The sequence below is a fragment of the Hyla sarda genome, chromosome 2 (genome assembly GCF_029499605.1).
Source record: "Hyla sarda isolate aHylSar1 chromosome 2, aHylSar1.hap1, whole genome shotgun sequence".
Lineage (NCBI taxonomy): Eukaryota > Metazoa > Chordata > Amphibia > Anura > Hylidae > Hyla > Hyla sarda.
This window is the reverse complement of record NC_079190.1, coordinates 101,381,777-101,408,590: the sequence shown is the minus strand read 5'-3', so window position 1 is coordinate 101,408,590 and position 26,814 is coordinate 101,381,777. Positions and strand designations below refer to the sequence as shown.

The 26,814-nt window shown below is 40.9% G+C and overlaps 1 protein-coding gene and 1 long non-coding RNA gene across 3 annotated transcripts in view; one reads left to right on the top strand and one right to left on the bottom strand.

Annotated features, from left to right (window-relative positions):
* DIP2B (disco interacting protein 2 homolog B) overlaps nucleotides 1-26,814 on the top strand; it is a 249,899-nt gene that overhangs the window by 166,835 nt on the left and 56,250 nt on the right. The window contains exons 10-16 of one of the 2 annotated variants that reach the window (XM_056562713.1): nucleotides 8,616-8,708; nucleotides 11,238-11,361; nucleotides 12,923-13,032; nucleotides 17,149-17,251; nucleotides 17,422-17,486; nucleotides 21,004-21,097; nucleotides 25,797-25,916. In XM_056562713.1, coding sequence (XP_056418688.1) covers nucleotides 8,616-8,708; nucleotides 11,238-11,361; nucleotides 12,923-13,032; nucleotides 17,149-17,251; nucleotides 17,422-17,486; nucleotides 21,004-21,097; nucleotides 25,797-25,916 — 709 coding nt within the window. Of the gene's footprint in view, nucleotides 1-8,615; nucleotides 8,727-11,237; nucleotides 11,362-12,922; nucleotides 13,033-17,148; nucleotides 17,252-17,421; nucleotides 17,487-21,003; nucleotides 21,098-25,796; nucleotides 25,917-26,814 lie in introns of both variants that reach the window. The other variant, XM_056562712.1, reaches the window with a different exon arrangement.
* Nucleotides 8,776-26,814, bottom strand: part of LOC130358846 (uncharacterized) — a 28,939-nt gene continuing 10,900 nt past the window's right edge. Inside the window, exons 2-4 of the long non-coding RNA XR_008889664.1 lie at nucleotides 26,029-26,114; nucleotides 14,627-14,714; nucleotides 8,776-9,088 (exon numbers count right to left, since the gene is read on the bottom strand). This is a non-coding gene — a long non-coding RNA (uncharacterized LOC130358846). The remainder of the gene's footprint in view (nucleotides 9,089-14,626; nucleotides 14,715-26,028; nucleotides 26,115-26,814) is intronic.

The window sequence follows — 26,814 nt, the reverse complement described above, 5'->3', positions numbered from 1 at the left end:
CCCCTGCCCCGATCTACCCCTTGGACTACACCCTAGAAATCCCTAGTAGTAAAAAATAGCCCTTGTTCCGGTGTACCCGACGCGTTTCAACCACATCGGTGGGTTCATCAGGGGTTAACCAGGCAAGATACAGTACAAGGATAAATATTATCAATAATTAAACTAATTACAAAAATAGAAAGATGTAAATAGTAGGGAAAAAGCGGGACCGTGAGCGCACATGTAGCTGGAGCACCTATGCGGTTTATGCAATAATGGTGCTAACACTTATGCTTATATTAACCTGGTGACAATGTTGCCCTCAGGTGGCTACTCACGGTTACCAACGCTGCCGCAGTGGCGGTATCCCTAGGTGCACTGCCACAGTGGTGGGCAGTGCCTTCAGCCGATCGGTGTCCTGGCTTGCCTGCCGCGGACACCCATGCTGTAGTTATGTGTGTCTGAAGCGAAAATCGCGCGCGCACACTAGCCGCCGTGCGTCACTTCCGGTCATGACGTCTAACTTCCGGTGACGCGTCTCTGGGCGCTGAGCGTCGCTCATTGCTTGGCAGCGCTCAGGATGAGAGCGCAGCGCTGTCAGCAACTAGTAGAAACAAGGTATTAAGCCGGGAATAACGGACAATTGGACCTTATATACAAGGTGCGGAGTGACGCATAACTCATATCGCGAATAGAATCGTGAATATGTAACTAAGTTAGAGGACCTCAGTACCTCCATATGTATGTGCAGAGTGTCAATGGGACAACCGCATCATTAGGAGGGGAACGGATGGTTGCTACATATGATGACGGGGGGGGGGGGGGGGGGGTATGAAAAGTGCAGATAATTTAGAATAAAAAATAATAAATCAATAAAAGTGAAAACATATTGGAGATGTGTAACTGAGGTATAGACCTCACAGAGAGGGGGGAAGGGGGGCGCTACTGGTGAGATTACTCCAAAAAGCAGGCATAACTCAAGGCCTCATTTAATCCACCAGGAGACTGTGTCTGTAGGGAGAAAATCCACCGGGTTTCCTTTTGGAGGATCAACCTATCCCAGTCTCCTCCTCTGGTGGGAGGTCTAACAAGTTCTATCCCCACAAATCTCAGGTTTTGGGCGTCCCTGCCATGTTGGCCATTGATGTGCCGAGCTAGTGGCTTGTCGGCCAAATTAATGATGTCTCTCAAGTGCTCGCCAACTCTTCTCCTAAACTCCCTGATTGTCTTGCCAACATATTCCATACCACAGCTACAGGTGGCTTTGTAAACAATGCCCTTACTCCGGCAGTTGATAAAGTCACGTATGGAATAAATCTGCCCAGTATTGGTGCTAGAGAATGTTTTAGTCTTTTCAATATGTTTACAAGCAATGCATCCGCTGCAACGGAAGCACCCTTTAATCTGCCTATTCAACCAAGTGCCTTGTGCCTGAGGTGGCACATAGTGGCTTTTCACAAGCCTGTCTCTCAGACTACGGCCCTTTCTGAAAGAAATCTGAGGATAGAATCCCAAAACGTCCTTCAGGTCAGGGTCCATCCTCAAAATCTCCCAGTGTTTGCTGAGAATACATCTAACATCTTGTGCTCCCCCATCATAGGTAGCCACCAATCTAATGAGATTATCTGAGTTCAAATCCCGGGGTTTGGGTACAAGCAGACTAGCTCTGTCTACCTCCCTTGTTTCTTGGTATGCTTTTCGTAGAACCCAATCCGGGTAACCTCTGGCCTGAAAGCGCTGCCTCAAATCAGCAGCTTGGCTCATGAACTCTGATTGGGATGAACAATTCCTCTTCATCCTCAAATATTGCCCTTTAGGGATGCCTCGTTTTAATGGTACCTGGTGAAAACTACGCCATTCCAACAAAGAGTTGGTCGCAGTGGCCTTACGGTATACAGTAGTCTGTAAAGTACCCCTGGCGTCCTTCTTAATGAGGACATCAAGAAAGGGTAACTCGTTGTGTGCCAGTTCAAAAGTAAATTTGAGGCCTACTGCGTTGTTGTTAAGGGCGTCTACAAAGAGTGTAAAGTCATCACTGGTACCATTCCATATGACGAAGATGTCGTCAATATACCGTGCCCATAGCCCAACCTGCTCCGTAAATTGCACCAGTTGTTCACCAAAAACTAGCACCTCCTCCCACCAGCCCAGATAGAGATTCGCATAAGTGGGGGCACAGGGGCTCCCCATTGCGGTCCCTCTGAGCTGGTGGAAGGTGCGTCTGTCAAATAAAAAGTAATTCCTGGTGAGGGTGAAACGGAGCAAGTCTATAACAAATTGGCTATGGGCACGGTATTGGCAACCTCTACTACGTAGAAAATATTCTACCGCCGCTATTCCCAGGTCATGGGGAATGCACGAGTATAAAGACTCCACGTTTATGCTGGCTAACCATGTATTCTCCTCAAAACTAAAATGTTATGGCTGCTGTGCAGGGATGACATGAAAAATAAAACATAAACTCCGTACAGAAGGAGTTAACACTGAACATTTGTTCTATATAAGATTGCCGAATTATCATTGCTATCATCTGCGGCCACCTTAAGTCTTTTCTATGGCCAGAACTTTACTAGCAGAAGATTATGTGTGCCAAATTAAATTATAAAGTAGCTGTGGAAGTAACAAGATAAGTCTTTGGAGAATTTTAGTAGATAATTGTATTTCAGTAGATAATTTTATTTCATATCTGAGTCCTGGATGAAGAGATTAGCGGTGCAGTTGATAGAAATCAGCCCTGATACACTTAGCCGGCACCTTCACTTCACTTCATTTTTTTTATAAGGTTTCTAAGTAGTGATAAGCAATTGTCAGACACTTCTAAATCTGAAGCATTTGGGTCATGAAAAAAACCATCTTGGCAAGCATCCAGTCTTCCTTGACTATATTTGTCAGGAAAGAGCCTGCCACACCCCTCCCCCCAGAAGCATTAGATTGGCAAAATTAGCAGGCACCATAAACCAATCGGAGGTTAGCATAAACCTGGAGGGGACCCTGAATTATATGAATTTTTTTAAAGTTTTGGTAAAAAATAGTTCTTATTAGCTGAGACTACAGAGTAAGTGCACACACTGTAGTCCATGGTATTCATGGGTTTGACGCTCCGGCAGTGATTGCCGGCATTCTGTCTATGCACATTTTTGGCAAACTGCTGTCAGTCATGGTCAGATCAGCGGTCCGGAGCAGCAGCTCATGAATATCTTGGACTATGCTCCCTTTGTAGTCCCAGCTAACAAACACTGGGGGAATTTATCAGGTTTTTGTGCAGGGTTTTGTTAGAAATGTTTACAAATCATCAATGAGCAATTGCTTATTTGCGCAACAGTTTTCACCTTTATTATACCAGTTTTCAGGTGTAAGCATTTCTAGATTTCTTGCATTGTTTTTACCTAAAGTAACAGCATTTGATTCAAAGTCACTGTCACCAGATAGGGCAGCATAAATTTGGTGACAGATTTCCTGTAAAAAAAATTTCGACGTCCTAAAAACCTAATAATCCATTTAAGTCCAATTTTGAGAACTTATATGGACAAAAATATAGTGCTTTTAGAATCTAATAAAATCTTTAAAAAAAAAACAAAAAAACTTGCCTGTAATATGCAGACTGCCCAAATGACTGTCTGCCTAAATGTTTTTTTTGTTGCATCATTTCATGCCATCCGGTGAAGTAAAAATAAACGGGACCGCATACTCACGGCCCCAATAAAACTGCCATCCTGAAGTTTTCCTGTCCCGCTGCTGTTCTCTTCTTTTCGCTTACGATGATGTTTCGTGCAGCTAGAAACTGCCTGCTAAGCCAATCACTGCACTCAGCAGCAGGATCTGCCCACATGAAGAAGAGGACAGCAGTGGGAGATTGGGGGAGGTGAGTATGTGGTCTTTTTTGTTTTTACCGTAGTTGGAGACTTATAATAAAAAATGATTCACTTCCAAACAGTCCCTTTAATTTACACAATGTAGACATGGTCTAAAATGTATCATAGATAATCCCTTTGTATTGCCTGGTAGTGAAAGTAGACCTAAAATCCAGCCATGAAAGAATATGAGGTGATGCTGTGGGCTTCTATAAACTTTGGCGTGTTGTCCATACATGTGAAAAATTTAGACTATATCCAGTCTCAGTCCTGTGATCCTCTGCGATCACATGTTATAACCTGGTAAAATGCGCAGCAGCACGCTCCTCACTCTCCAGCTTTCTGTTATCGGGAGGGTGGCTGGCGAAGCAGGGAAGCGCGGTGCCACTTCAGCAGAGACAATATTACAAAAGTCACATGGTCTCAAGGGGGGTGGGGTTATGCTGCGGTGGGTGGATAGCAGGGTGGAAGGAATTTACTGAAGTATTGCTATCCACCCACCTTTGCAGCATAGCCATGCCCCCTGGAGACCATGAAGGAGATTTATCATTCTTTTCAAACATATGGCTTTTATATGACAATTTTTTTTAAATTACTTTTGCTTACATGCGACCTATTTATCAAATAGTCACACAACCTTGATAAATAAATCACATGTAAGCAAAACCCAGGAAACTCGCTTGCAAAAGCATTTTTTAAAGCAGATACGTTTTCCCTTATGTTAGTAGCCGAAGTTCTTTATCTACCCTTTATTACCAGTAGCGTTGCTAGAGTATGACGGGGAGGGGCGGGATGTACCGCATCGGGTGACACCCTCACTGGCCTGCCTGACACTAAATAGCTGCACTCCAACTATCCCACAACAACCCATCCACCCTCCTCAGAAATAAAAAAAAATATTAAAAACAATCAATGCCGCACCATGAATATCCTGTTCTCTGGAGGCCTTTTTGTTTATTTTTGAGCCCGCATTTTGTGATGTTGGTGGGTGGCTGCGCTGAGGTCGGAGTTCATGTCAGGAAGGAAGACCAGTGCAGCACCAACAGGCACATAAACAATAGTGAAGCCACAAAAAAAAAAAAAAAAAATAACTGCTTGGTACGTTACCCACCCCAAAATGTGCATGAAGCTGTATTACTATGGACGTTTCTTTTTCTTTTAAAGAAAAATTTTAGTGCCACATATGGGTTATTTACGTAGTCTGTAAAAATTCTTCCACAATTATTTTGTGCTTTATTCTGTTTTAACACAACATTAATTTTAAAATGTAGTGGGTACACCAGCATGTACGTGTCCTAAAACTAACAAGGTGTGCAGTGTGTATTTTCAATCTTAAAATTAATAAAGTTATTATATAATTAATTTTTTCTATAATTAACATTAATGTAGTAGCTTTGTTTCACGATACAGAACAAGAACAGTTGTTAAAGTGGGTGTTAATGTCCTTTTCTGCAAACGGATGCACTTTCTATAAGCCAGGTTGGACCTGGAATACATATGCGACTTTTAAATGGAGCAACTTTTTTCTTTATAAATAGTGACTATCGCAATTTGATAAATACATGACCATTTTGCAAGTAAAAAAAAAAAAAATAATTACTATGTGAGCAGATTTCTGAAATGTGCTTTGGAATAAGCAAAAATCTAAAAGTAGATTTTTTTTTTTTACGCAAACAAAATCTTCTACAGAGCTTGATAAATCTCCTTCCATGTGACTAATGATATATTGTCTCTGGCCACATGGTATGCTGGGAAAAGTCAGAGACAACATAAAAATAAAAAAGACTTGCACTTCTGCACCTCCGGATGTGGGTCCAGTGCATGCAAAACAGTATAAAGAGGAGCAGAGATGTAATAGAAGCCTATTACAAAGTATTAAAACTTGGCATCATGGGCTCAAAGGCTGAAATAAAAAAAAATCCTGGAATACCCCTTTAAAGGAGTACTTTGCCCCTAGACATCTTATCCCCTATCCAAAATCCAAAGGATAGGGAATAAGATGTCTGATTGCAGGGGGTCCGGCCACTGGGACTCCAACATCCCCCCCAATCTGTGGACCGCCACCCTGGCTTTCTGAACTGTTAATGTCTTTGGAGGTGGGTGTGACTGTTGTAGTCGCTCGTAATTCAGCACAGAGCAAAGTTCACTCTGTGCATGTGGATTACGGGGTGCCGAGTCCCAGAACCCAAGCCCAATCAGATATTTTATCCCCTATGCCTTGGATAGGGGATAAGATGTCTAGGGGCGGGGTACCCCTTTTAAAAGCTGATATGTGTTGTGTTTTCTCATTACACGTGATAATATTGTGTTCTATGTTTTCTTTGTGTTTTGTCTTCTTGTCTTTATCACTGCTGGCATGTACATCCTTTGGATGAGTATCTTCTTTCTACACATTATTTTTAGAGAGGCTTGTTTAAACCTGTTTTTATGTATTATATCTGCTTTCTTCATTTGAACACCAGCACTTCAGGCAATAGGCTTTTGCACTGAACCATATTGTTTAACAATATTATATAAGACCCTAAGTCCATGTTAAAGGGGTTCTCCGGTGCTTACACATCTTATCCCCTATCCAAAGGATCGTGGATAAGATGCCTGATCGCGGAAGTCCCGCCGCTGGGGACCCCTGGGATCTTGCATGCGGCACCCCGTTTGTAATCAGTCCCTGGAGCGTGTTCGCTCCGGGTCTGATTACGGACGACCACCGGGCCGGCGGCGTGTGACGTCACGCCTCCGCCCCCGTGTGATGTTACGCTCTGCCCCTCAATGCAAGCCTAGTCCCATAGACTTGCATTGAGGGGCGGAGCGTGACCTCACACGGGGGCGCCGTCCCGGTGGTCGTCCGTAATCAGACCCGGAGCGAACACGCTCCGGGGACTGATTACAAACCGGGTGCCGTGTGCAAGATCCCGGGGGTTCCCAGCGGCGGGACTCCCGCGATCAGGCATCTTATCCCCTATCCTTTGGATAGTGGATAAGATGTGTAAGCATCGGAGAGCCCCTTTAATTGTTACTGCCAACATCCTATTTGTTTGTCATATTTATTTACGTGTACTAATGTGACTTTATTCTTATGCCCCCCTCCCCTATATAGACTTTTAATGTCATTGCTTACATATATTAGGCCCTTGGTATTTCCTTGAACAGCACAGTTTTAATGAATTTTATTTGGTCTGTGTAATGATCTTTCGATATGTCTGTGACGTAATTCAGTGTTAGGAAAAATATTGTCATGCCAAGCTTCTCTGGAAGCAGGGTGCAATTTTGGCACATTGCCTAAACATTATGGGGGAGATTTATTAAAACCTGACCAGAGTAAAAGTTCCTGAGTTGCCCATATCAACCAATGAGATCCCTTCTTTAATTTTTCAGAGGCCTTTTCAAAAATGAAAGAACTCAATAAATTTTCCTCTGGACAGGTTTTGCTAAATCTCCCCCTATGATTTTAAGAGGGTGGGAATTTATTAAACCATGTATGACCGTTTTCTGGTCGTAAAAAAACTTCAAATCCTTTTGCTCAAAAATATGTCAACTTTTTCATTTTAGCTCACATACAAATTGGGAGGGACTTAACAGTGGGGCCCTATAATTTTGATTTAATATAATTTGTTTTAAAAACTGGTAAACATTGTAGTTTGAAACCTATTCTAGTTTATAGCTGTTGTCGATTTTAATCCGTGGTGTTCAGACAGCCAAAGATGCCACAAATGTGTTAATGTGTTGTTGCCTGCGGCTTTCAATACATTTGTAGCAATTTACTCCTGCACAGACTAAATGCAGGTCTTTATTAAATCTGCTCCCAAGTCTTTAAAAGGCACTTGACACATTGAACATTTAGTCTGTGGGCAGGGAAGCGGAGTACATTAATGTAGAATTTTGTGATAAAAGATGTAATAGATGAGAATATTTATTTCAATTCCTGCCAACTCTGGGCTCAGGAGTCCAGTGGGCAGGCTTATTATTCATTGACAGCCTTTTCAGTGCCATCAGTCTGGGAATAGAACGGCCCACTGGACTCCTAAGCCCAAAATAAGAAGATTAAATGACAAGTTAATGTACAAGTTATACTGAATCTTTTCCTAAATAACTATATCAGTTTTCTTAGCTCGTTCTGCCCTATACTCACAGATCAGACTACATGTTTAGTATGACAGGTTCTCTTTTAACTAGAAAATAAGAGTAAATGACAGCATCACCAAAGATTAGGCATACAAGAGAATGTCCTTCTGTACTGAAACATCCCAGGCACCTACGTTTTAGCCAACAATTGGCCTTTGTCATCCAATACTTGGTAAACTTCTTCTGAACCCTCTTGACACTACTTTGTTCAGACACCGAGGACCCACAAGAGGTGTCATGGTTGATCTTGCTCTTTGTTTAAAAAAAATTATTACCCCATGTAAGAAAGGTAATTTTTGTAAGGAGAATGGGGCAGATAAGAACACCATAATATAAGTCACCTTGGTTATCATGTTCCATTGGAGGAAAACCAAAGAACCTCAGAGGTCAGACATCACATTAGGCAACCCCAGTTAAGAGTTTTGGTGATGGACACAGATACATCATAACTGGGACAAAAACATGATTCTTTTCCTGGAATTTAATTTGTAATTTTATATATATATATATATATATATATATATATATATATATATATATAATTTTTTTTTTTTTTTTTTCATAAACTATTGATCTGAATAACTGGATGCTAAACTTGCAGTATTGAGTCCTGTTAACAATTGATTTCCTGTACTGCAGATCTTCTCATGAATTGCATTCTTTTAGGTGGCCCTGGTTTATCCCAATAATGATCCAGTCATGTTTATGGTTGCATTCTACGGCTGTCTCCTGGCAGAAGTCATTCCAGTGCCGATTGAGGTACCTCTTACTAGAAAGGTAACGATAAAATTTAGAGTGATTGTGGATAGGTTCTGAGGCCATCAATCTCTGGTGACTATTCCAATGCAGACATCTCTTAGCCCTTTGACGTTTGCCAGTAATTGTGCCTAAAAATGTAATTCCAGCAAATGAGAGACTGACATAGCGTGAAAGAGAAGCTATTCATAATTCATGTTCAAGACTTTTTCCTGAATAATTGAATATCTAATGTAGACTGGGCCATTTTATTACAGTAAAGCTAATTGCAGCCAAAGCCTCTTTTGGAAATGTACACAGTCATCTCCTGAACGGTACATTGTCATTTTATCCGATTCGCTGTTGAATATGTGCTCGGACTTGCTTGTTTTCACTGAAATAGTCTGCAATAAAATCAGAGAGTGCACTTATTTAAATTTTGTATTTTTGCTTCTTTTCACAATCATTTTTACAAATTTAAGGAGAAATAATATAAACATACATAAATACTATATAAGGCATAGGGGAGCTAAAAAAATTAAAAGTACAGCATTGTCAATGTTGATTACAACTCTGTAAACATGCAAAAACACTGAAGAGGCAATATCCTGTAATGCCACAGTTGGCACTCCTCTTCAAAAATCACTTAAAGTGTACTTGTCATTTACAAAAACTTCTTATATAATGTAGGTAATTACATTAATATGTATGTATATTTTTTAAATACATCGGTCAAAAAACATATTTTTGTGTGAAAAAATGCTGTCTCTGCAGCTATTGTGGGACAAGCAGGGCCCATTTTACTGCCCATTGACTTCAATGGATAGCAAAATCTGCTACAGCAGTGGTTCTCAACCTTTTTAGCTGGAGTACCCCTTGACAGCCCATTCCCAAAAAAACTGTACCCCATATTACAGACATTTTGTAATGATTATAGTATAATTCATATTTCCTCTATAACAGGCCCCCTGTCCCTCTCCCTATCTCCCCAGTCCTCCGATTTACGGGTGACGTCTTCTCTAACCGGAGTTGTTTACTTTTCTTTTCTTCACTATCTGGCCTAGACCGCCATTAATATTTCTCCCATACACGACTTCTCCAAAGAACCAGCCAAACAAACATTTTAGGCTCCTTTCTGCAGTACAATACCCACCTATTTACCAATTCCCCATGTTTATTGTCACACACAGTAATAGCACCCGCTTTGTGTCCCCATAAAGTTGTAAGGCCCCCTCTGTGCCCCCAAATATAGCTGTAGGCCACCATACTGTCCCGCTATGGTCCTCCACTACTCCTCTGGTCTGGGGACCTATTGTTATGGCTCATCGCAATAGGTCCCCAGTCTGCAGGGGCAGTGGAGCAACAAAGCTGATGGTAGTTACTGCCCACAGCAGTCCGGTGCCCGTGCTTACCCTTTGCTGTCCTCCTGCTCGGCTCCTCTGTGCAGCGACGTCAACCTGCCATTTCTTTCAAAGTGGTTCAGACCAGGAACCAGTTCAAGTACCCCCTGGAGAACTGCTAAGTACCCCTGGGGGTACTTGTACCCCAGGTTGAGAACCACTGTGCTACAGCAAATCTAAAGATCTGCTGCAGAAAATATGCACGTGTGAACATACACTTAGGGTCAGATTTGCTGCTGCATATTTTGCTACCCATTGACTTCAGTGAGCTGCAAAACCTGCTAAAGCAAATCTGCAGCAGAAAATACGCATGTGTGAACGCACCCTAAGGGTATGTTCACACGTACAGGATCCTGCGCAGATTTGATGCGCAGGATTTGCAACAGCAGATTAGAAGCGGTGCTCAGTTATTTAGTTTACATTCAAATCTGCAGCAGAAAAACCTGCGCATCAAATCCTGCGCAACAAATCTGCACAGAATACTGTTCGTGTGAACGTACCCTAATGGTGTATTTGCATGATTTGAAGCTGCATATTTTAATGTAAACTAATTGACTAAACACATCCAAAAAATCTGCAGCTTTAAATCCTACGCATCAAATATGAGCAGGATACTGTGAGTGTGAATACGCGCTAAGGGTCAGTTCACACGTGCTTATTTTCTGCTGTAGATTTGTTTGAGCAGATTTTGCTGCCCATTGAAGTCAATGGGCAGCAAATATACGCACGTGTGAATTGGCCCTAAGGATGGGTTTACATGTGAGTATTTTCTGCTGCAGATCTGCTTCAGCAGATTTTGCTGCTTATTGACTTCAACAGGCAGCAAAATCTGCAGCAAATATATGCATGTGTGAACATATGTGCGTATTTTTGCTGCAGATTTGCTGCTGCAGATTTTGCTGCCTATTTTCTTCAATGGGCAGCAAAATCTGCTGCAGCAAATATGGAGCAGAAGATACGTTCGTATGTCCAGGGAGGTATACTATATTATGACATTTTTCCTGGAATCGTTTTAAGTTATCCAGTAATTTAGGTATTATATTATAGTGTTTAACACAGGAGCTCCTCCGTTTAACAAACACCCAGATATTTGTTCTGTAATGTCACTGAGCCTTATGCCCATTTGACTTTTCTCTTCTCTGCTCATAAACAGGATGCTGGTGGGCATCAGATTGGGTTCCTGCTGGGAAGCTGTGGTGTGAAGCTTGCTCTTACCACTGAGGTTTGCCTGAAAGGACTGCCAAAATCACAGAATGGGGAAATTGTGCAATTTAAGGGTATGCCACTATGTCACTTGTGTGCCCAGGATATATTTTCACATTATTACTTGAATTCATGGAATTGCAAAATTAATAAAAATCTTTTTAATTCTTTCCATAATAATTCTTTAGTCACTCTGTCACTGGAAAATAAGCTGTTTTTTTTTTTCTTTTTGTGAAACTAAGTCTGTGGTTTTCTCGTTTTCCATTTAAATAAAATGTTGTTTTAATTCAAGTATTTCTGATGATCATTGGAGGCAGACACATTTCCCACTTTACTTGGCGCAAGATAGTTTTCTTATTTACTCAAGCTGTTTCTTAAAGAAATTTTCCCCAAGCCACCCCCAAACCTCCTCCCAAAAACAGGCATTTAAGCTTCCTGTAATTTTATTTATTTAATTTTAACTATTGAGCTTCAACTGCAGTCCAAAGAAGTACTTTGCGCTAAATCTGCTGGATAGTCTAGACCAGTGGTCTCCAACCTGCAGACCTCCAGATGTTGCAAAACTACAACTCCCAGCAGGCCCGGACAGCCAACGGCTGTCCGGGCATGCTGGGAGTTGTAGTTTTGCAACATCTGGAGGTCCGCAGGTTGGAGACCACTGGTCTAGACTGCACTCTATAGATAAAACTTAAAGGGGTTATCCAGGAAAAAACTTTTTATATATATATATATATATATATATATATATATATCAACTGGCTCCAGAAAGTTAAACAGATTTGTAAATTACTTCTATTAAAAAATCTTAATCCTTTCAGTACTTATGAGCTTCTGAAGTTAAGGTTGTTCTTTTCTGTCTAAGTGCTGATGACACCTGTCTCGGGAAACGTCCAGTTTAGAAGCAACTCCCCATAGCAAACCTCTTCTAAACTGGGCGTTTCCCCGAGACAGGTGTCATCAGAGAGCACTTAGACAGAAAAGAACAACCTTAACTTCAGAAGCTCATAAGTACTGAAAGGATTAAGATTTTTTAATAGAAGTCATTTACAAATCTGTTCAACTTTCTGGAGCCAGTTGTTATATATAAAAAAGTTTTTTCCTGGAATACCCCTTTAAAGATATAGATATAGCCCCGGAAGAAGCATTTAATTGCGAAACGTTGGGTGACGGAGGTCCTGGTGTGTCCTTAGAAGGTGAAGTCAACAACCTCTTGCTATGTTTATAAATGTATAGGGCTGTTACCTTACTGGGTGCAGCCACTAGTTGGGACACTTTTGTTATTACAAAGTAGGCTCTTTTAGCTATCTGTATATACGGGTATTTTTGGGGATTAACCCCTTGTTCTATGGACCTCCGGTTGTGTATTTGTAGGACCATCTTGGTATTTTGTGCTTTTTTTAAATGTTTTTAAATGTATGTCTTTTTTGCTAAACAATAAAGATTGAAATTTGTGTCCCAAAATACCTTGGTTTTTCTTTGATGTTTATATAGATATAGTTAAAAAGTCTCCTGGTAGCTCAGCTGATATTACATTTTATTGACAGTTTTTATGTGAAACCAGGGAACATGGCCAGCAGTAGATACTAGATTTATTAAGTCCGGGGGTGAATATTTAAATATCTTTTTTTTTTATAGGGTGGCCAAAGCTGAAGTGGGTTGTGACTGATTCCAGATACCTGACCAAGGCACCAAAGGACTGGCAACCGCATATCACAGTAGCTGGCGCAGAGCCGGCATATATTGAGGTATTGGGTTGTTTTTTTAATTAATTCTTTTTTTAAATCCCTTAAGTGGACAAGGTCAGATCCAAAAACTTTTTATATGTTGTTATTGATGAAAATTAAAGGCCTTTTGTAAAATGATTGTTGAATATTTATTAAAGAAAATCCCACCACTAGGGGTCCCCATACCTACTGGGACACTAACCAGTCCTGCAGCATGAGTCATGGACAAGGCTGCATGAGCAGACACACCAATCACTTCCCACCACCACCACAAAGGAGGGACACGCCCCCTTCCCCTGAGAGGATTCCTAACACTGTGAGCTAATGAAAAGAGGGATTTCTATAATAAATCTAGGTGATATAGACATAAATCCTGACCATGTACATAAATCTAGATGTACATGTTCAAGATTAGGCACTGAGTAAGATATTCATTTTTCTTTTTTTTTGTGGGATCTGAAAGGTACACTTTAAATTCCTAAATTTCTGCACTTTCCAGTTGTCATTAGGTTATAAGGGGCATGTTAGTGTGTTATTTTGTGTATTTGCTTTATAGATATGCATCCTCTGTAGACATTAGTACCTGTTGTCAAACCTGTGGCCCTCCAGCTGTTGCAAAATTATAACCCCCAAAATGCCCGGACAGCCATTGGCTGTCCCATCATGCTGGTAGTTGTAGTTTTGCAACAGCTGGAGGGCTACAGGTTGGACACCTAGGCACGAATTATTTAGCTGTGTCTCAAGACTCCCTGCCTAACAGTGAGTTGTTTCCTTAAAGGTTGTTTTTAAACTTCATAATATTGGTAAAATCTTATTGTACTGTGGGTGGGCTATGTGCTGTTTGACATTGCACATCTTTCTCATATTGCTTGTATGCACAGTGTAGACTAACTTCCATTACTTCCTGGATGAGACCAGTAAATAATGGATTCCATAAGGTGGACACCAACAAAAGAAAGAGATTATCTAAACAATGTCTACACATGTGGGATTAGTTAGTATATACCTCTCGAACTGTACTGTTTCAGAAATACTTGTACATTTTGCAATATTCTTAATTTCAAATGATGCATCATATTGGTCCAATTTATCTTATAGGGGTATTCCAGGTTAAATCAACTAACCCCGTATACACAGGATAGGGGATAAGTGTCAGATAGCAGGAGGTCTGACCACTGGGACCCCTGCAATCTTCTCCAGAATGGATCCCCAACTTCTTTGTTTTGAACCTTGAATCTTGATAATGCGATTTCCTAAAAGGCAATACCACTGAGATACTGCACTCCAGACCCACTTTACTTGCATTCTTTGACCTTGTTTTACATCATGGATTGAGATATGAGGGCAGCACATTGGGTGGTACAGTTACTGAGGAGTTACACCTGAAAAGTCTCATGCAGGGGTCCTATGTTAAGATCCATTCACAAGACTGTATACTGACTGTGCCCACGCATAACTGTACATCCCATTGTACTATGTGACCTTCTCCATGTCCTATTACATTGGAAATGGCACCTGTCATATTAAAAATGCAGTCCAGGTTTATTGTACTTACTGCATATTTTATTACATCCTTATTGTATTTTTTATGCACAATGTTGATACATCTCAATACCTGATGAGTCTGATATCCTAATGTCAGTCGTACTTTGAGACTTTGCATCCAACTGTCTTATTCATTGTGCCTACGGTTTTGTCTGTTTCTGTTTTAAATGAAAAAAGTTTAATAAATAAGATCTGATTAAAAAAAAAAAAAAAAAAATAATGCAGTCCAGTCTGCAGGCAACATGTTATAGAGCAGGGTGAGCCAAGAAGGTTGTTTTTTTTTTTAGTTTGTGGGAAAAGTTATTTATGTCAATCTCTGCTCATTCTTGACTAGGTAGTCATATGGGCGGTCCTACTTAGTGATTGACAGCTACCCGTGTATAAGTGTCCATATAGAGAGATGTATTACAAATAATCCTGGATCTTTCCCCACAAATCTATATCTCAATCTGCTCGGCTCCTCTTGAACTATAACATGATGTCTGCAGATCAGATGGCATTTTCAGTGTGACAGGTTCCCTTTAAGTCTATTCCTATCTAAAATCATTTCATTTTCATGAAGAGGTATGCATTATCTTAATACAATTTTTCGAATGCTATAAATGACCCAGTAAATACGGTAATCAAACAAAAAAGATGAAAGCTTCCATCTGGCTGCGGTGTGATAGATTTTCATGCTGTAAGACACATCCTCGGCTAGAATTAGACATCCCTGAATAATTAACATTTGCCTATTAGAGGGATGAGCTGGTAAGCCTGCAGGCTTCTACGTCACCATTTGTCTGCAAAATGTCTCTAAAAAAAATCATCTGTCTCATTTACAGCTGCCATTAATAAAGGGAGAATCATCTCTATGGTTACACAGACTGCAGCCTCTGCAAATACTTGGCAATTATAGTTGTCTTATTTGCACCTCCTAATTTGACTTGGCTGGGCTTGTTTTAAATAGTTACTGTCATTAAAAACAATGTTGTTGATGGCACTAAGTCTCACTCCTGAGACCTGCTGTGATGGTGCGTTATTAGCCGGTAAGGCAGTGGTTCTCAACCAGGGGCACTTAGCAGTTCTCCAGGGGGTACTTGATAAAAAATCAGTAATGGCGGCCACAGCCACTGGTTACTGGTCTGGGCCACTTTGAAAGAAATGGTAGGCTGACGTCACCGCACCGAGGAGTGGAGCAGGAGGACAACAAAGGGTAAGCACGGGCACCAGGCTGCTGTGAACAGTAACTACCATCAGCTTTGTTGCTCCACTGACCCTGCAGACCGGGGACCTACTGCAATGAGCCATAACAATAGGTCCCCAGACCAGAGGAGCAGTGGAGGACCATAGCGGGACAGTGTGGTGGCCTGCAACTTTATATGGGGGCAGTTTATGGGCCTACAGCTATATTTGGGGGCACAGAGAGGGCCTTACAACTTTATGGGGACACAAAGCGGGTACTATTACTGTGTGTGACAATAAACATGGGGAGTTTGTAAATAGGTGGGTATTGTACTGCAGAAAGGAGCCTAAAATGTTTGTTTGGCTGGTTCTGTGGAGAAGTCTGGTATGGGAGAAATCTTAATGGCGGTCTAGGCCAGATAGTGAAGAAAAGAAAACAACTCCGGTTAAGGAAGACTTTACCTGAAAATCGGGGGACTGGGGAGATAGGGAGAGGAACAGGGGAACAGGGGCCTGTTATAGAGGAAAGTAAAGCATATGAATTATACTATATTCATTACAAAATGTCTCTTATATAGGGGTACAATTTTTTGGGGAATGGGCTGTCAAGGGGTACTCAGGCATAAAAGGTTGAGAACCACTGCGGTAAGGCGAGCAGCATTGCCCTCCGCTCCGTACATTTCTCTTCATAGACTTCTTCTGTGCCGCCTTATGTGTTTCTGTGACTACAAACAAACCTAAATCTGACCCTGCTGTGGTACTGTCTACCAGCAATACACAACTTTGTACTAATGTACTTTTGGTGGGTTACTGAAAAGTAAGGGGAAGATGGATAGCAATATGTTTGCGGTACACAGTTTGTCTGTTGCCATTGATACTTATAGTTCTGCTTAGAAGCTATAGACCAGTGTTTCCCAACCTGGGTGCCTCCAGTGGTTGCAAAACTACAACTCCCAGCATGCCTGGACAGCTGAAGGCTACTACCCAGATATCCTAGACTCCTGAACGACATATCAGGCTGGAGCCTGATTTTGTAGTGCAGTGTTTCCCAACCAGCATGCCTTCAGCTGTAGCAAAACTACAACTCCCAACATGCCCGGACAGCCTTCGGCTGTCCGGGCATGCTGGGAGTTGTAGTTTTGCAACAGCTGGAGGCACCCTGGTTGGGAAACACTGTTATAGACACTAAACTGTAGAAGAATTAGAATTTGAGCTACTTTCATAGTTTTTTTTGTATCTGGTCCTAAGAATGAGCATAGCCTTTAATAGTGTACTATTCACAATCATGTTAATACTTGGTTTATTACTTTTGTCCTTTTTTTTTTTTTTTATTATTATAAAGAAGTCCAAGTCTATATGGACCACATATAGGTTTACTTTTCAGTTCCTGAAACTTAGGTTATTCTAACCTCGCATATTGTTTTGCAGTATAAAACAAGTAAAGAAGGCAGCGTGATGGGGGTTGCAGTTTCTCGAATAGCAATGCTTTCTCATTGCCAAGCCCTGTCCCAGTCTTGTAATTATACAGAAGGTGAGTAAGTTTAATGTAAGGCAAAGTGCATTGTATTTGCACAGTTGTGCCTGTGCTCCTCTTTTTATCAGATTGACTAGTGCATTTTAATCTTATGGGTAGGAAACTGTATACGGTCATACATGAGGAAACAGTGTGATCAGTTTTAAAATACTGTATCTCTTGTGTAGGTGAAACCATGGTAAATGTCCTCGATTTTAAGAGGGATGCCGGTCTTTGGCATGGAATGCTAACGGTAAGTTAATAACTAACTAACTAACCATTCAAAGCTACTGTAATACGTCTGTAGGTACCAAAATACAATGGTGGAGAATAGAGATGTATCTAGTTTCGTGAAAAAAGTATGGGTAAGTTACTGCATTAAAGGGGTCATCCAGGAAAAAACTTTTTTTTATATATCAACTGGCTCCAGAAAGTTAAACAGATTTGTAAATTACTTCTATTAAATTTTTTAAATCCTTTCAGTACTTATGAGCTTCTGAAGTTAAGTTTGTTCTTTTCTGTTGCTCTCTGATGACACGTGTCTTGGGAACCGCCCAGTTTAGAAGCAAATCCCCATAGCAAACCTCTTCTAAACTGGGCGGTTCCCGAGACACGTGTCAGCAGAGAGCACTTAGACAGCAAAGAACAACCTTAACTTCAGAAGCTCATAAGTACTGAAAGGATTAAGATTTTTTAATAGAAGTCATTTACAAAACTAGAAATTAGGTGCAGCTCACAACAGAAGGACCGAGGGAATTAAAGCTATAGCCGGACCCCACCGGCAACAAAGTAAAAATATATTCAAAATAATAGCTTATACCTCTAGGACCTCACCAACCTTGGTGCATAATGATAATGGTGGAAATAAATTGAGATATGTCAGCGTTACTCATAAAATTGTTTTTAATGAAATATAAATAAAATAAGAATAAAATGTTGAATTAACACATTTAACTGGCACTACCATATGATAATCCCACTGGGCCCCGTGGGATATCAAACTAATAAAAATGGATGTGAGAAAAATGTCCAATTTACTAGAGCTCCGGTATGAATGAAAAAAAGTCTGTTTTGATCCGCAAACAAAATATAAAGTCCTGTTTAGTAGCAGAGTAAGTGTGCTTGTAACATAAAGTCAATCTCCAGAAAAAAGATACAAATGATATTAAAAGTATCTCTCACCACTGCTTCTGGCGGCTTGATAGTCCTTTACTGTAGGTTACAGCCCTGCACTCCTCTCGTGCCCCGATAGTGGGGGAGCACTGCAGTCTCCCTTGCAGCCCCGATGGCAGGGGGGCGCAGTATGATGTTACGTGCCGCTGGCTCCGATGGTAGGGGAGTGTGATGTGATGTTCTGTACTGCAGATTGCACTCGCTCACCGGCTGTCTGTTGGTGCTATTGTTCTGACACTCCGGCAAGAGTGTCAGTCAGCACGGGAGCGGCAGTAAGTCCGGCGGCAATGGTGCGCTCGGGAGCGGCGGGTGATCCAGGGATGGTGTCCCACATGGAGACCTGGACTGTAGGAAGTGTAGGCTGTGGGAGATGGTTAAAGGTAGGATAGCCGCCAGGCAGGGCGGAATACGGCTGGGTTAACACTTTTGTTACCGGAACCTGTGAGTTTGCAGGCAGACACTAGTATAGACTGTGTGAATAGTGCCAGACACCTAAACGCGTTTCGGGGTGCTGGGAATTGTAGTCCTCCGACCCCTTCCTCAGTAGAAATGTGTATATATATATATGTGTATGATATACACATTTCTACTGGGGCCCAGTGGGATTATCATATGGTAGTGCCAGTCAAATGTGTTAATTCAACATTTTATTCTTATTTTATTTATATTTAATTAAAAACTATTTTATGAGTATTGCTGACATATCTCAATTAATTTCCACCATTATCATTATGCACCAAGGTTGGTGAGGTCCTAAAGGTATAAGCTATTATTTTGAATATATCATTTACAAATCTGTTTGACTTTCTGGAGCCAGTTGATATCTAAAAAAAAATTTTTTTTTCCTGGATAACCCCTTTAAAGCGGTTATATTGGGAATAAAACTTTTCCATTATGCACAGAAAAGGGGATAAGTGTCTGATCGTGGGGGGTCTGACCACTGGGATCCCCTGTGATCTCCAGGACAAGGCCTGTCTCTTACCTTGAAGCGCTTCAACCGCCATGGTCTCCGGAGTGATGGCCATCTCCGCCAATCAGCAACGATATCCCACCTCATCCAATGATTGGCGGAGGCGGCCATTACTCCTATGACCAATTTGTTTCAGAAGGTGGGGGTCAGAGTGCTCCATGGTAAAGTATCCTGTGGATAGGGATAATTTTTATAATAATGTTTGTCTTATTTAAAAAAAACACTTCTTCAGATTTACTTTTTCACCACAGGTCTGTCTTGAAATAATAGATTTGTAGAATATGTTAGCTCCTTACCAGGTACAGAGCAGCAGATTCTGGCAGACAGGTGATGGGGGGATAAAATAAACCATACCTTTTTAGCTTTGCCGATCACTGTTTGTAAAGTTATAAAAGTGCCTGAAGTGTCATGGAGGCAGTGTCCAACCGCAGCAGCATGCCTTCTCCCTCCTCCTCTGCTTACACTGATTGACTTACTGGGCTTCATGCTGGAAGATAACCCCTGTACAGCAGTGATGCAGGGAAGGGAGGGGTGAAGGAAGGAGGAGTCTGTCTTCTTTGACTTGGCACCGCCTCTATGACACTTAAAGGGATACTCTGGTGGATTTTTTTTTTTTTTTTTTTTTTTTTTTTTTTAAATCAACTGGTGCCAGAAAGTAAAACAGATTTGTAAATGACTTCTGTTAATAAATCTTGAACCTTCCAGTACTTTTTAGCAGCTGTATTCTTCAGAGGAAATTATTTTCTTTTTGAATTTCTTTTTTTGTCTTTCCGTGTCAGAAACTGTCCAGAGCAAAGTAGGTTTGCAGTGGGGATTTTCTCCTGCTCTGGACAGTTCCAGTTCTGGACAGTTCCAATTCCAGTTCCAGTTCTGGACAGTTAGGTGTAGCAGAGAGCTCTGTGGACAGGACAAAAAAAGAAATTCAAAAAGAAAAGAATTTCCTCTGTAGCATACAGCTGCTAAAAAGTACTGGAAGGGTAAAGAATTTTTAATAGAAGTAATTTACAAATCTGTTTAACTTTCTGGCACCAGTTGATCTTAAAAATAAATGTTTTCAACTGGAGCACGCCTAAAAACTAAAGGTATGTTCAATTTTATTCTCTCTAGCACCTGTCTGCTGGGTTCTGCCACTCTGTACCCGGTAAAAAAGCTGACAGATTGACTGTAAAGCTGAAAATTTAGGTGCTAGTCTGGTGTTGTGTGAATCGTTCCCTGAATAGCAGCTGCATGGAAACCCAAGCATGAAGTCTAGACTTTATTCACATGTACAGTATCTGAAGCTGCAGATTTGAAGTTGTGTTCAGTCATATAGTTTACATTAAAATCTGCAGCATAAAATCTGTAGCATGAAATATGCACAGGAAATGGTATGTGTGAAAAACTGTTTCTGTGCTGGAGCCTCCATGCATCCCCCTTATGTGTAAGCTAAGGGCTTCACAGCAACATACTGCAATCCATGTGTTGTAATCTAATCTTATAAGAGATTGCAGTGTAAACTTAAAGAAATAGTCTAGATGCCTGGTGTTGCGTTTGCATTTAAGTTCATGATGGGCATATAAAAATGTAGCATGTAGAGTAACTATTTAACTGTCTTTGGTTAATAATTTATTTCTTTATTTTCCCCTAGAATGTAGTAAATAAAATGCACACAGTCAGTGTTCCATACTCTGTGATGAAAGTATGCCCCTTATCCTGGGTGCAAAGAGTCCATGCAAACAAAGGTAATATACTATATGGGAATAAGCGTGCAAGTGCAGAAGAAGCTTAAAGGGATATTTCCAACTCAGACATTTCTGGCATATCCACATGAGGTGCCGTAAATATCGTATAGGTTCTCTGGAACCTACACCTAATTCTAGATCTGAAATTCTGTAAAGTACCAGCTCCTGTGGATATGCCATAACTGTCTGAGATGGCATGCCCCTTTAAAATGTGTCTTTAAATCAATTCTCCTGCCTGATATAACACATGGTGTTTTGAAGCATAAGGGACACGCTGGGTGGTAAAGTTTCTGCAAGCATGTGGCACCTAGAGGGTCTTGAACATGGGTCCTATTGATTAGAATATAACCCATGTACCCAAGACTTAGTGGCCTCAGCAGCTGTCCACCTGGCATGCACCCATGCCAATTGAATTGGTTGGCCACTCTCAAGCTACTGCTCTGGGATACATAACCTTTACCACATTTGTTTCAATATTTTGATTGATGATAACTTAAAGGGGTACTCCCCTAGAAATTTTTTTATTTTATTTATTTATTTTTTTAAATCAACTGGTGCCAGAAAGTTAAACAGATTTGTAAATTACTTCTATTTAAAAATCTTAATCCTTCCAGTACTTATCAGCTGCTGTATACTACAGCAGAAGTTGTATTTCTTTCCAGAGTTCCTTTCTGCCGGACCACAGTGTTCTCTGCTGACACCTCTGTCCTTTTTAGGAACTGTCCAGGGTAGGAGCAAATCCCCATAGCAAACCTATCCGGCTCTTGACAGTTCCTAAAATGGACAGAGGTGTCAGCAGAGAGCACTGTGGTCAGGCAGAAAAATCCTTCCAGTACTTATCAGCTGCTGTATACTACAGCAAAAGTTGTATTTCTTTCTGGAGTTCCTTTCTGCCTGACCACAGTGCTCTCTGCAGACACCTCTGTCCATTTTAGGAACTGTCAAGAGCCGGATAGGTTTGCTATGGGGATTTGCTCCTACCCTGGACAGTTCCTAAAATGGACAGAGGTGTCAGCAGAGAGCACTGTGGTCAGACAGAAAGGAAATAAAAAAAAAAAAGAAAAGAACTTCCTGTGGAGCATATAGCAGCTGATAAGTACTGATAGGATTAAGATTTTTAAATAGAAGTAATTTACAAATCTTTTTAACTTTTTCACACCAGTTGCTAAAAAAAAAAAAAAAAAAAAATGTTTTCTAGGTGAGCACCCCTTTAAATGGGCACTGTCATCAAATAAAAAAATTGATATGTTGTAGTACTTAAGTACTACAACATATCTCTAATATAGTTTAATTAAAAAAAGTGATTTTAAACCAGTTTAAAATCACTTTTAAATTCGGCCACTAGGGGTCGCCCTCCTAGTGGCCGAATGCATTCGGCAGTGACGTCACTACAGAATTTCGTCTCATTTGAGCCTGGCAAATGAGTCGAAATTCCAGTCACTGCGGTGCTCGCTCTCGCCTGTCAATCAAACAGGCGAGAGCGAGCACAGTGAAATCCAGGGCTGCGCATTGGCTCCCTGGACTCACACACTGGCCGCCTCCCTGCTGCATATTCTCCCTGCAGCAGGGAGGAACATGGCTCTTACCTCTGCTTACAGCCCTGGCTCCAGTGGGGATACGCCGCCTCCTCACTGCTCCTTGCAGCTGTGTCCTGTCATTGCCGGGGGGAGCACGTTATATGGAGCAACAAGTGTATGCCCGGCTTCCTGTCATGCTCCTACACTCTGGTAACTCTCTCTATGGTTCTGGAGGACTTTCAATCCTCCAGAAACATAGAGACAGTTTCCAGAGTGTACGGGCATGACAGGAAGCCGGGCATACACTTGTTGCTTGCTACGGACCCCCGCTCATGGTCCGGCACAGGTGAGGGGGAGGGGGGCGATATTGGTCGGGGGCTGGGTGTCTTCCAACACAGGGTGCCTCCAGTTGTTTCCCCACTACAACTCCCAGCATGCCCTGACAGCAAATAGATGTCAGGGCATGCTGGGAGTTGTAGTGGTGAAACAGCTGGAGGCACCCTGTCAGGAGAACTATGGGCGGAACTCGGCCCCCAGCAGGCATCAGTGACGTGGTGCCTGCTGGGGAAGTCTGCCTGGTAGTGAGCACACTACCAGGCAGACAAAATGGCATTTTTAAGATAATAAAAAAAAAAATAAAGGCAGGGAGGGGGTTAGGGATAGATGGGCAATAGGCAGGGACAGAAAAAAAAAAAAAGAGGATGGTGGGAGCTACCCTTTAATGACTATGGACACCTTTGCGCTGAATTTTGCTTATTATTCATTTGTTTCTTAAAAGCAAAATAGCTTTCTAAATAGTCTTCATTAAAAGTTTCCTGCCATTTTGCTGTTGCTCAGAAAGAGATAAAACATAAAAATCTGTCAGATGGGCTTTCCTCTCTCTGTGGTAGGGCTAACAGCAGAGGTGCAGAGGTAGCAGACGTACAGGGGCCCTGGTGCCTTAGGGGGGCTCAAAGCACATCTTCCCCATAATAGATCAGTATTATAATTGCCACACGGGGCCCTGTTGCAGATTTTGCATCGGGCCCAGAAGCTTCCAATTACGCCTCTGGCTAGCAGCAGGGAGGAGGTTGTACACAGTGGATCAAAGTGTGGCGAGAAGGGAGGGAATAGTTGGAAGGCAGCTCCCACAGGCTGTAGATAGAGAAGAAAGCACTCAAAAAGCAGTCTGCAGAGTCACAAGTGTTGTGTACAAGTGTACAGAGAAAGCAGAGCACCCACTGTAGATTCTAAAATTTGCATCCACCATGTATTACTTAAGAATCTGATTTTTTGAAGCTCGCTGCAAAATAAACGAAGATTGTAGGCGCAAACAATATTTTTATGTAAAAATCTTTTTCTTTTTTTTTTTCTATTTAAAAGGTGTTCATAGCCTTTAAAGTAGTGGTCTTCAAACTGTGGTCCTCCAGATGTTGCAAAGCTACAACTCCCAGCATGCCCGGACAGCCGTTGGCTGTCCGGGCATGCTGGGAGTTGTAGTTTTGCAACATCTGAAGGGCCACAGTTTAGGCACTACTACTTGTGATACTTGTGATACATTTTTATTATCTATAATATGTCATATTACTTAATTTAGTGTTTTTTTTGTTTTTGTTTTTTATCAACTGGTGCCAGAAAGTTAAACAGATTTGTAAATTAGAGAGAAAAAAATAAAAAATAAAAAAAGGAAACCATTCACCTCTAGACTAATATCAGAAAAGACTGATACATGTTGGTTGTAATATATATTTTAAATTAAGAATAAGAATAATTCTTATTCTTAATTTAAAATATATATTACAACCATCATGTATCAGTCTTTTCTGATATTAGTCTAGAGGTGAATGGTTTCCTTTTTTTTCTCTCTATTTCAGTTGTTGTACTTTTTTTGGTGTAAGTACTTTCCATTCATACCTCAACTAATTTTTTGTGAGCTGCACTTCCATATTCTTTTTTAGATTTGTAAATTACTTCTATTAAAAAAATCTTTACCCTTCCAGTAGCAGCTGTAGCAGCTGTAGCAGCTGTATGCTACAGAGGAAATTCTTTTCTGTTTGAATTTCTTTTTTGTCTTGTCCACAGTGCTCTCTGCTGACACCTGATGCCCGTATCAGTAACTGTCAAGAGCAGGAGAAAATCCCCATAGCAAACCTATGCTGCACTGGACAGTTCCTGATACGGGCATCAAGTGTCAGCAGAGAGCACTGTGGACAACACAAAAAAAGAAATTCATAAAGAAAATAATTTCCTCTGTAGCATAAGGATTAAGATTTTTAAATAGAAGTAATTTACATTTAATATCTGTTTAACTTTCTGGCACCAGTTCATTAAAAAAAAAAAAAAGTTTTCCATCGGAGTACCCCTTTAATAGTTGAAGATTAAGCTATAGGGTTCAGGCATCACAACAGCAGTCATCAAATACTTAAAGGGGTTATCCAGGAAAAAACTTTTTTTATATATATATATATATATATATATATATATATATATTTATTAACTTTCTGGAATATATATATATATATATATATATATATATATATATATATATATTCCAGAAAGTTAAACAGATTTGTAAATTACTTCTATTAAAAAATCTTAATCCTTTCAGTACTTATGAGCTTCTGAAGTTTAGGTTGTTCTTTTCTGTCTAAGTGCTCTCTGATGACACGTGTCTCGGGAACCGCCCAGTTTAGAAGAGGTTTGCTATGGGGATTTGCTTCTAAACTGGGGGTTTCCCGAGACAGGTGTCATCAGAGAGCACTTAGACAGAAAAGAACAACCTTAACTTCAGAAGCTCATAAGTACTGAAAGGATTAAGATTTTTTAATAGAAGTAATTTACAAATCTGTTTATCTTTCTGGAACCAGTTGATATATAAAAAAAAGTTTTTTCCTGGAATACCCCTTTAACAATGTATATGAGCCCTGTTGATGGACGCAGCTCTTGTCAGTTTATTACGTCAGAACGCGGCTAAGATCTCTGCCAACTTTAAGCAAATTCCCTTCTTTATCACAAGTGTTTTATTTTTAGCGCAATCAATGCCAAAGCCCACAATTGTTTAGATGATGTGGCGCTGAGAGCTTGGCATTTAACTTGATTTTTGTTCCGTTGGAAGTAAGAAATGAAGGAAATACATCTCCTTTCTGAATGTACAGTACAGCGATAAAGCCATGAATAGGTCTTTGTTGATTCTTGTCTCCCAGCCAGGGTTGCAGTAGTGAAGTGCAGGGACTTGCACTGGGCAATGATCGCACATCGAGAACAGAAGGATATCAGTTTGGCCTCGCTTCGCATGCTCATTGTAACAGACGGAGCCAATCCATGTAAGTGGCATTGTGTTTTATGATTTATGGGCAATGATAACCAGATTGAAAAGAGCAAAACCGCAACATTCCCTCGCGATTGTTGACAGTTGTTTTTGTGTTAAGATCTTACTTGAGGTTTTTCACAGATGTTATAAAGTCTTAAGATGCCATAAGTCGTATACATAAGGCTGCAATGGCATCACATGGCAGCCGGTTCTGGTGGAAGAATAAAAAAATAATAATAATTAATAATAAAAAATATATATACACATACATACAGTGATGCCTCAACATACAATAGTTTCAGCATACTATAGTCTTCTCTGGACAATTGTAACTTGAAACCAGACTCAACGTACAATGCTAAGGACAGTCCAGATCTGTGAAACATGTCAATGGCTGGAAAATCTGACCAATCAGAATGGGCATTTCACTGGTAAAACCCCTGTATTACTGAAGCGTATGAACTGACTGGCTGTCTGGTAGCGCCCCCTACAGTACAGGGTGGTATTACACGTTCTGTAATACTCCTTACCTGGGCCAGGGTTAGCTGCTCCTTTGGACATCAGGTGGGGGCGGCTCCAGTTTCCTATATTTAGGACATGTATTGTCGTGTACTGTACAGGACCCTGAAGAAGCTCCTGTCCTCTACATAGACAGTGATTTACAGCTCCCAGCAGATCTTTATTACTTTTATATGTAAGGACTTGCTTTATCTATATTAGTTATCTACTTATTTTTCTTTAATCCTCACTTTTTCCTGTTTTTGGATGACATTTTAGTGGCTTCAGAACCAATTACCAGGTTTCCATAGAGTTATGGTCTCAACATACAATGGTTTCAACATGCAATGGTCGTCCTGGAACCAGTTAACATTGTAACTTGAAGGACCACTGTGTGTGTATATGTGTATATA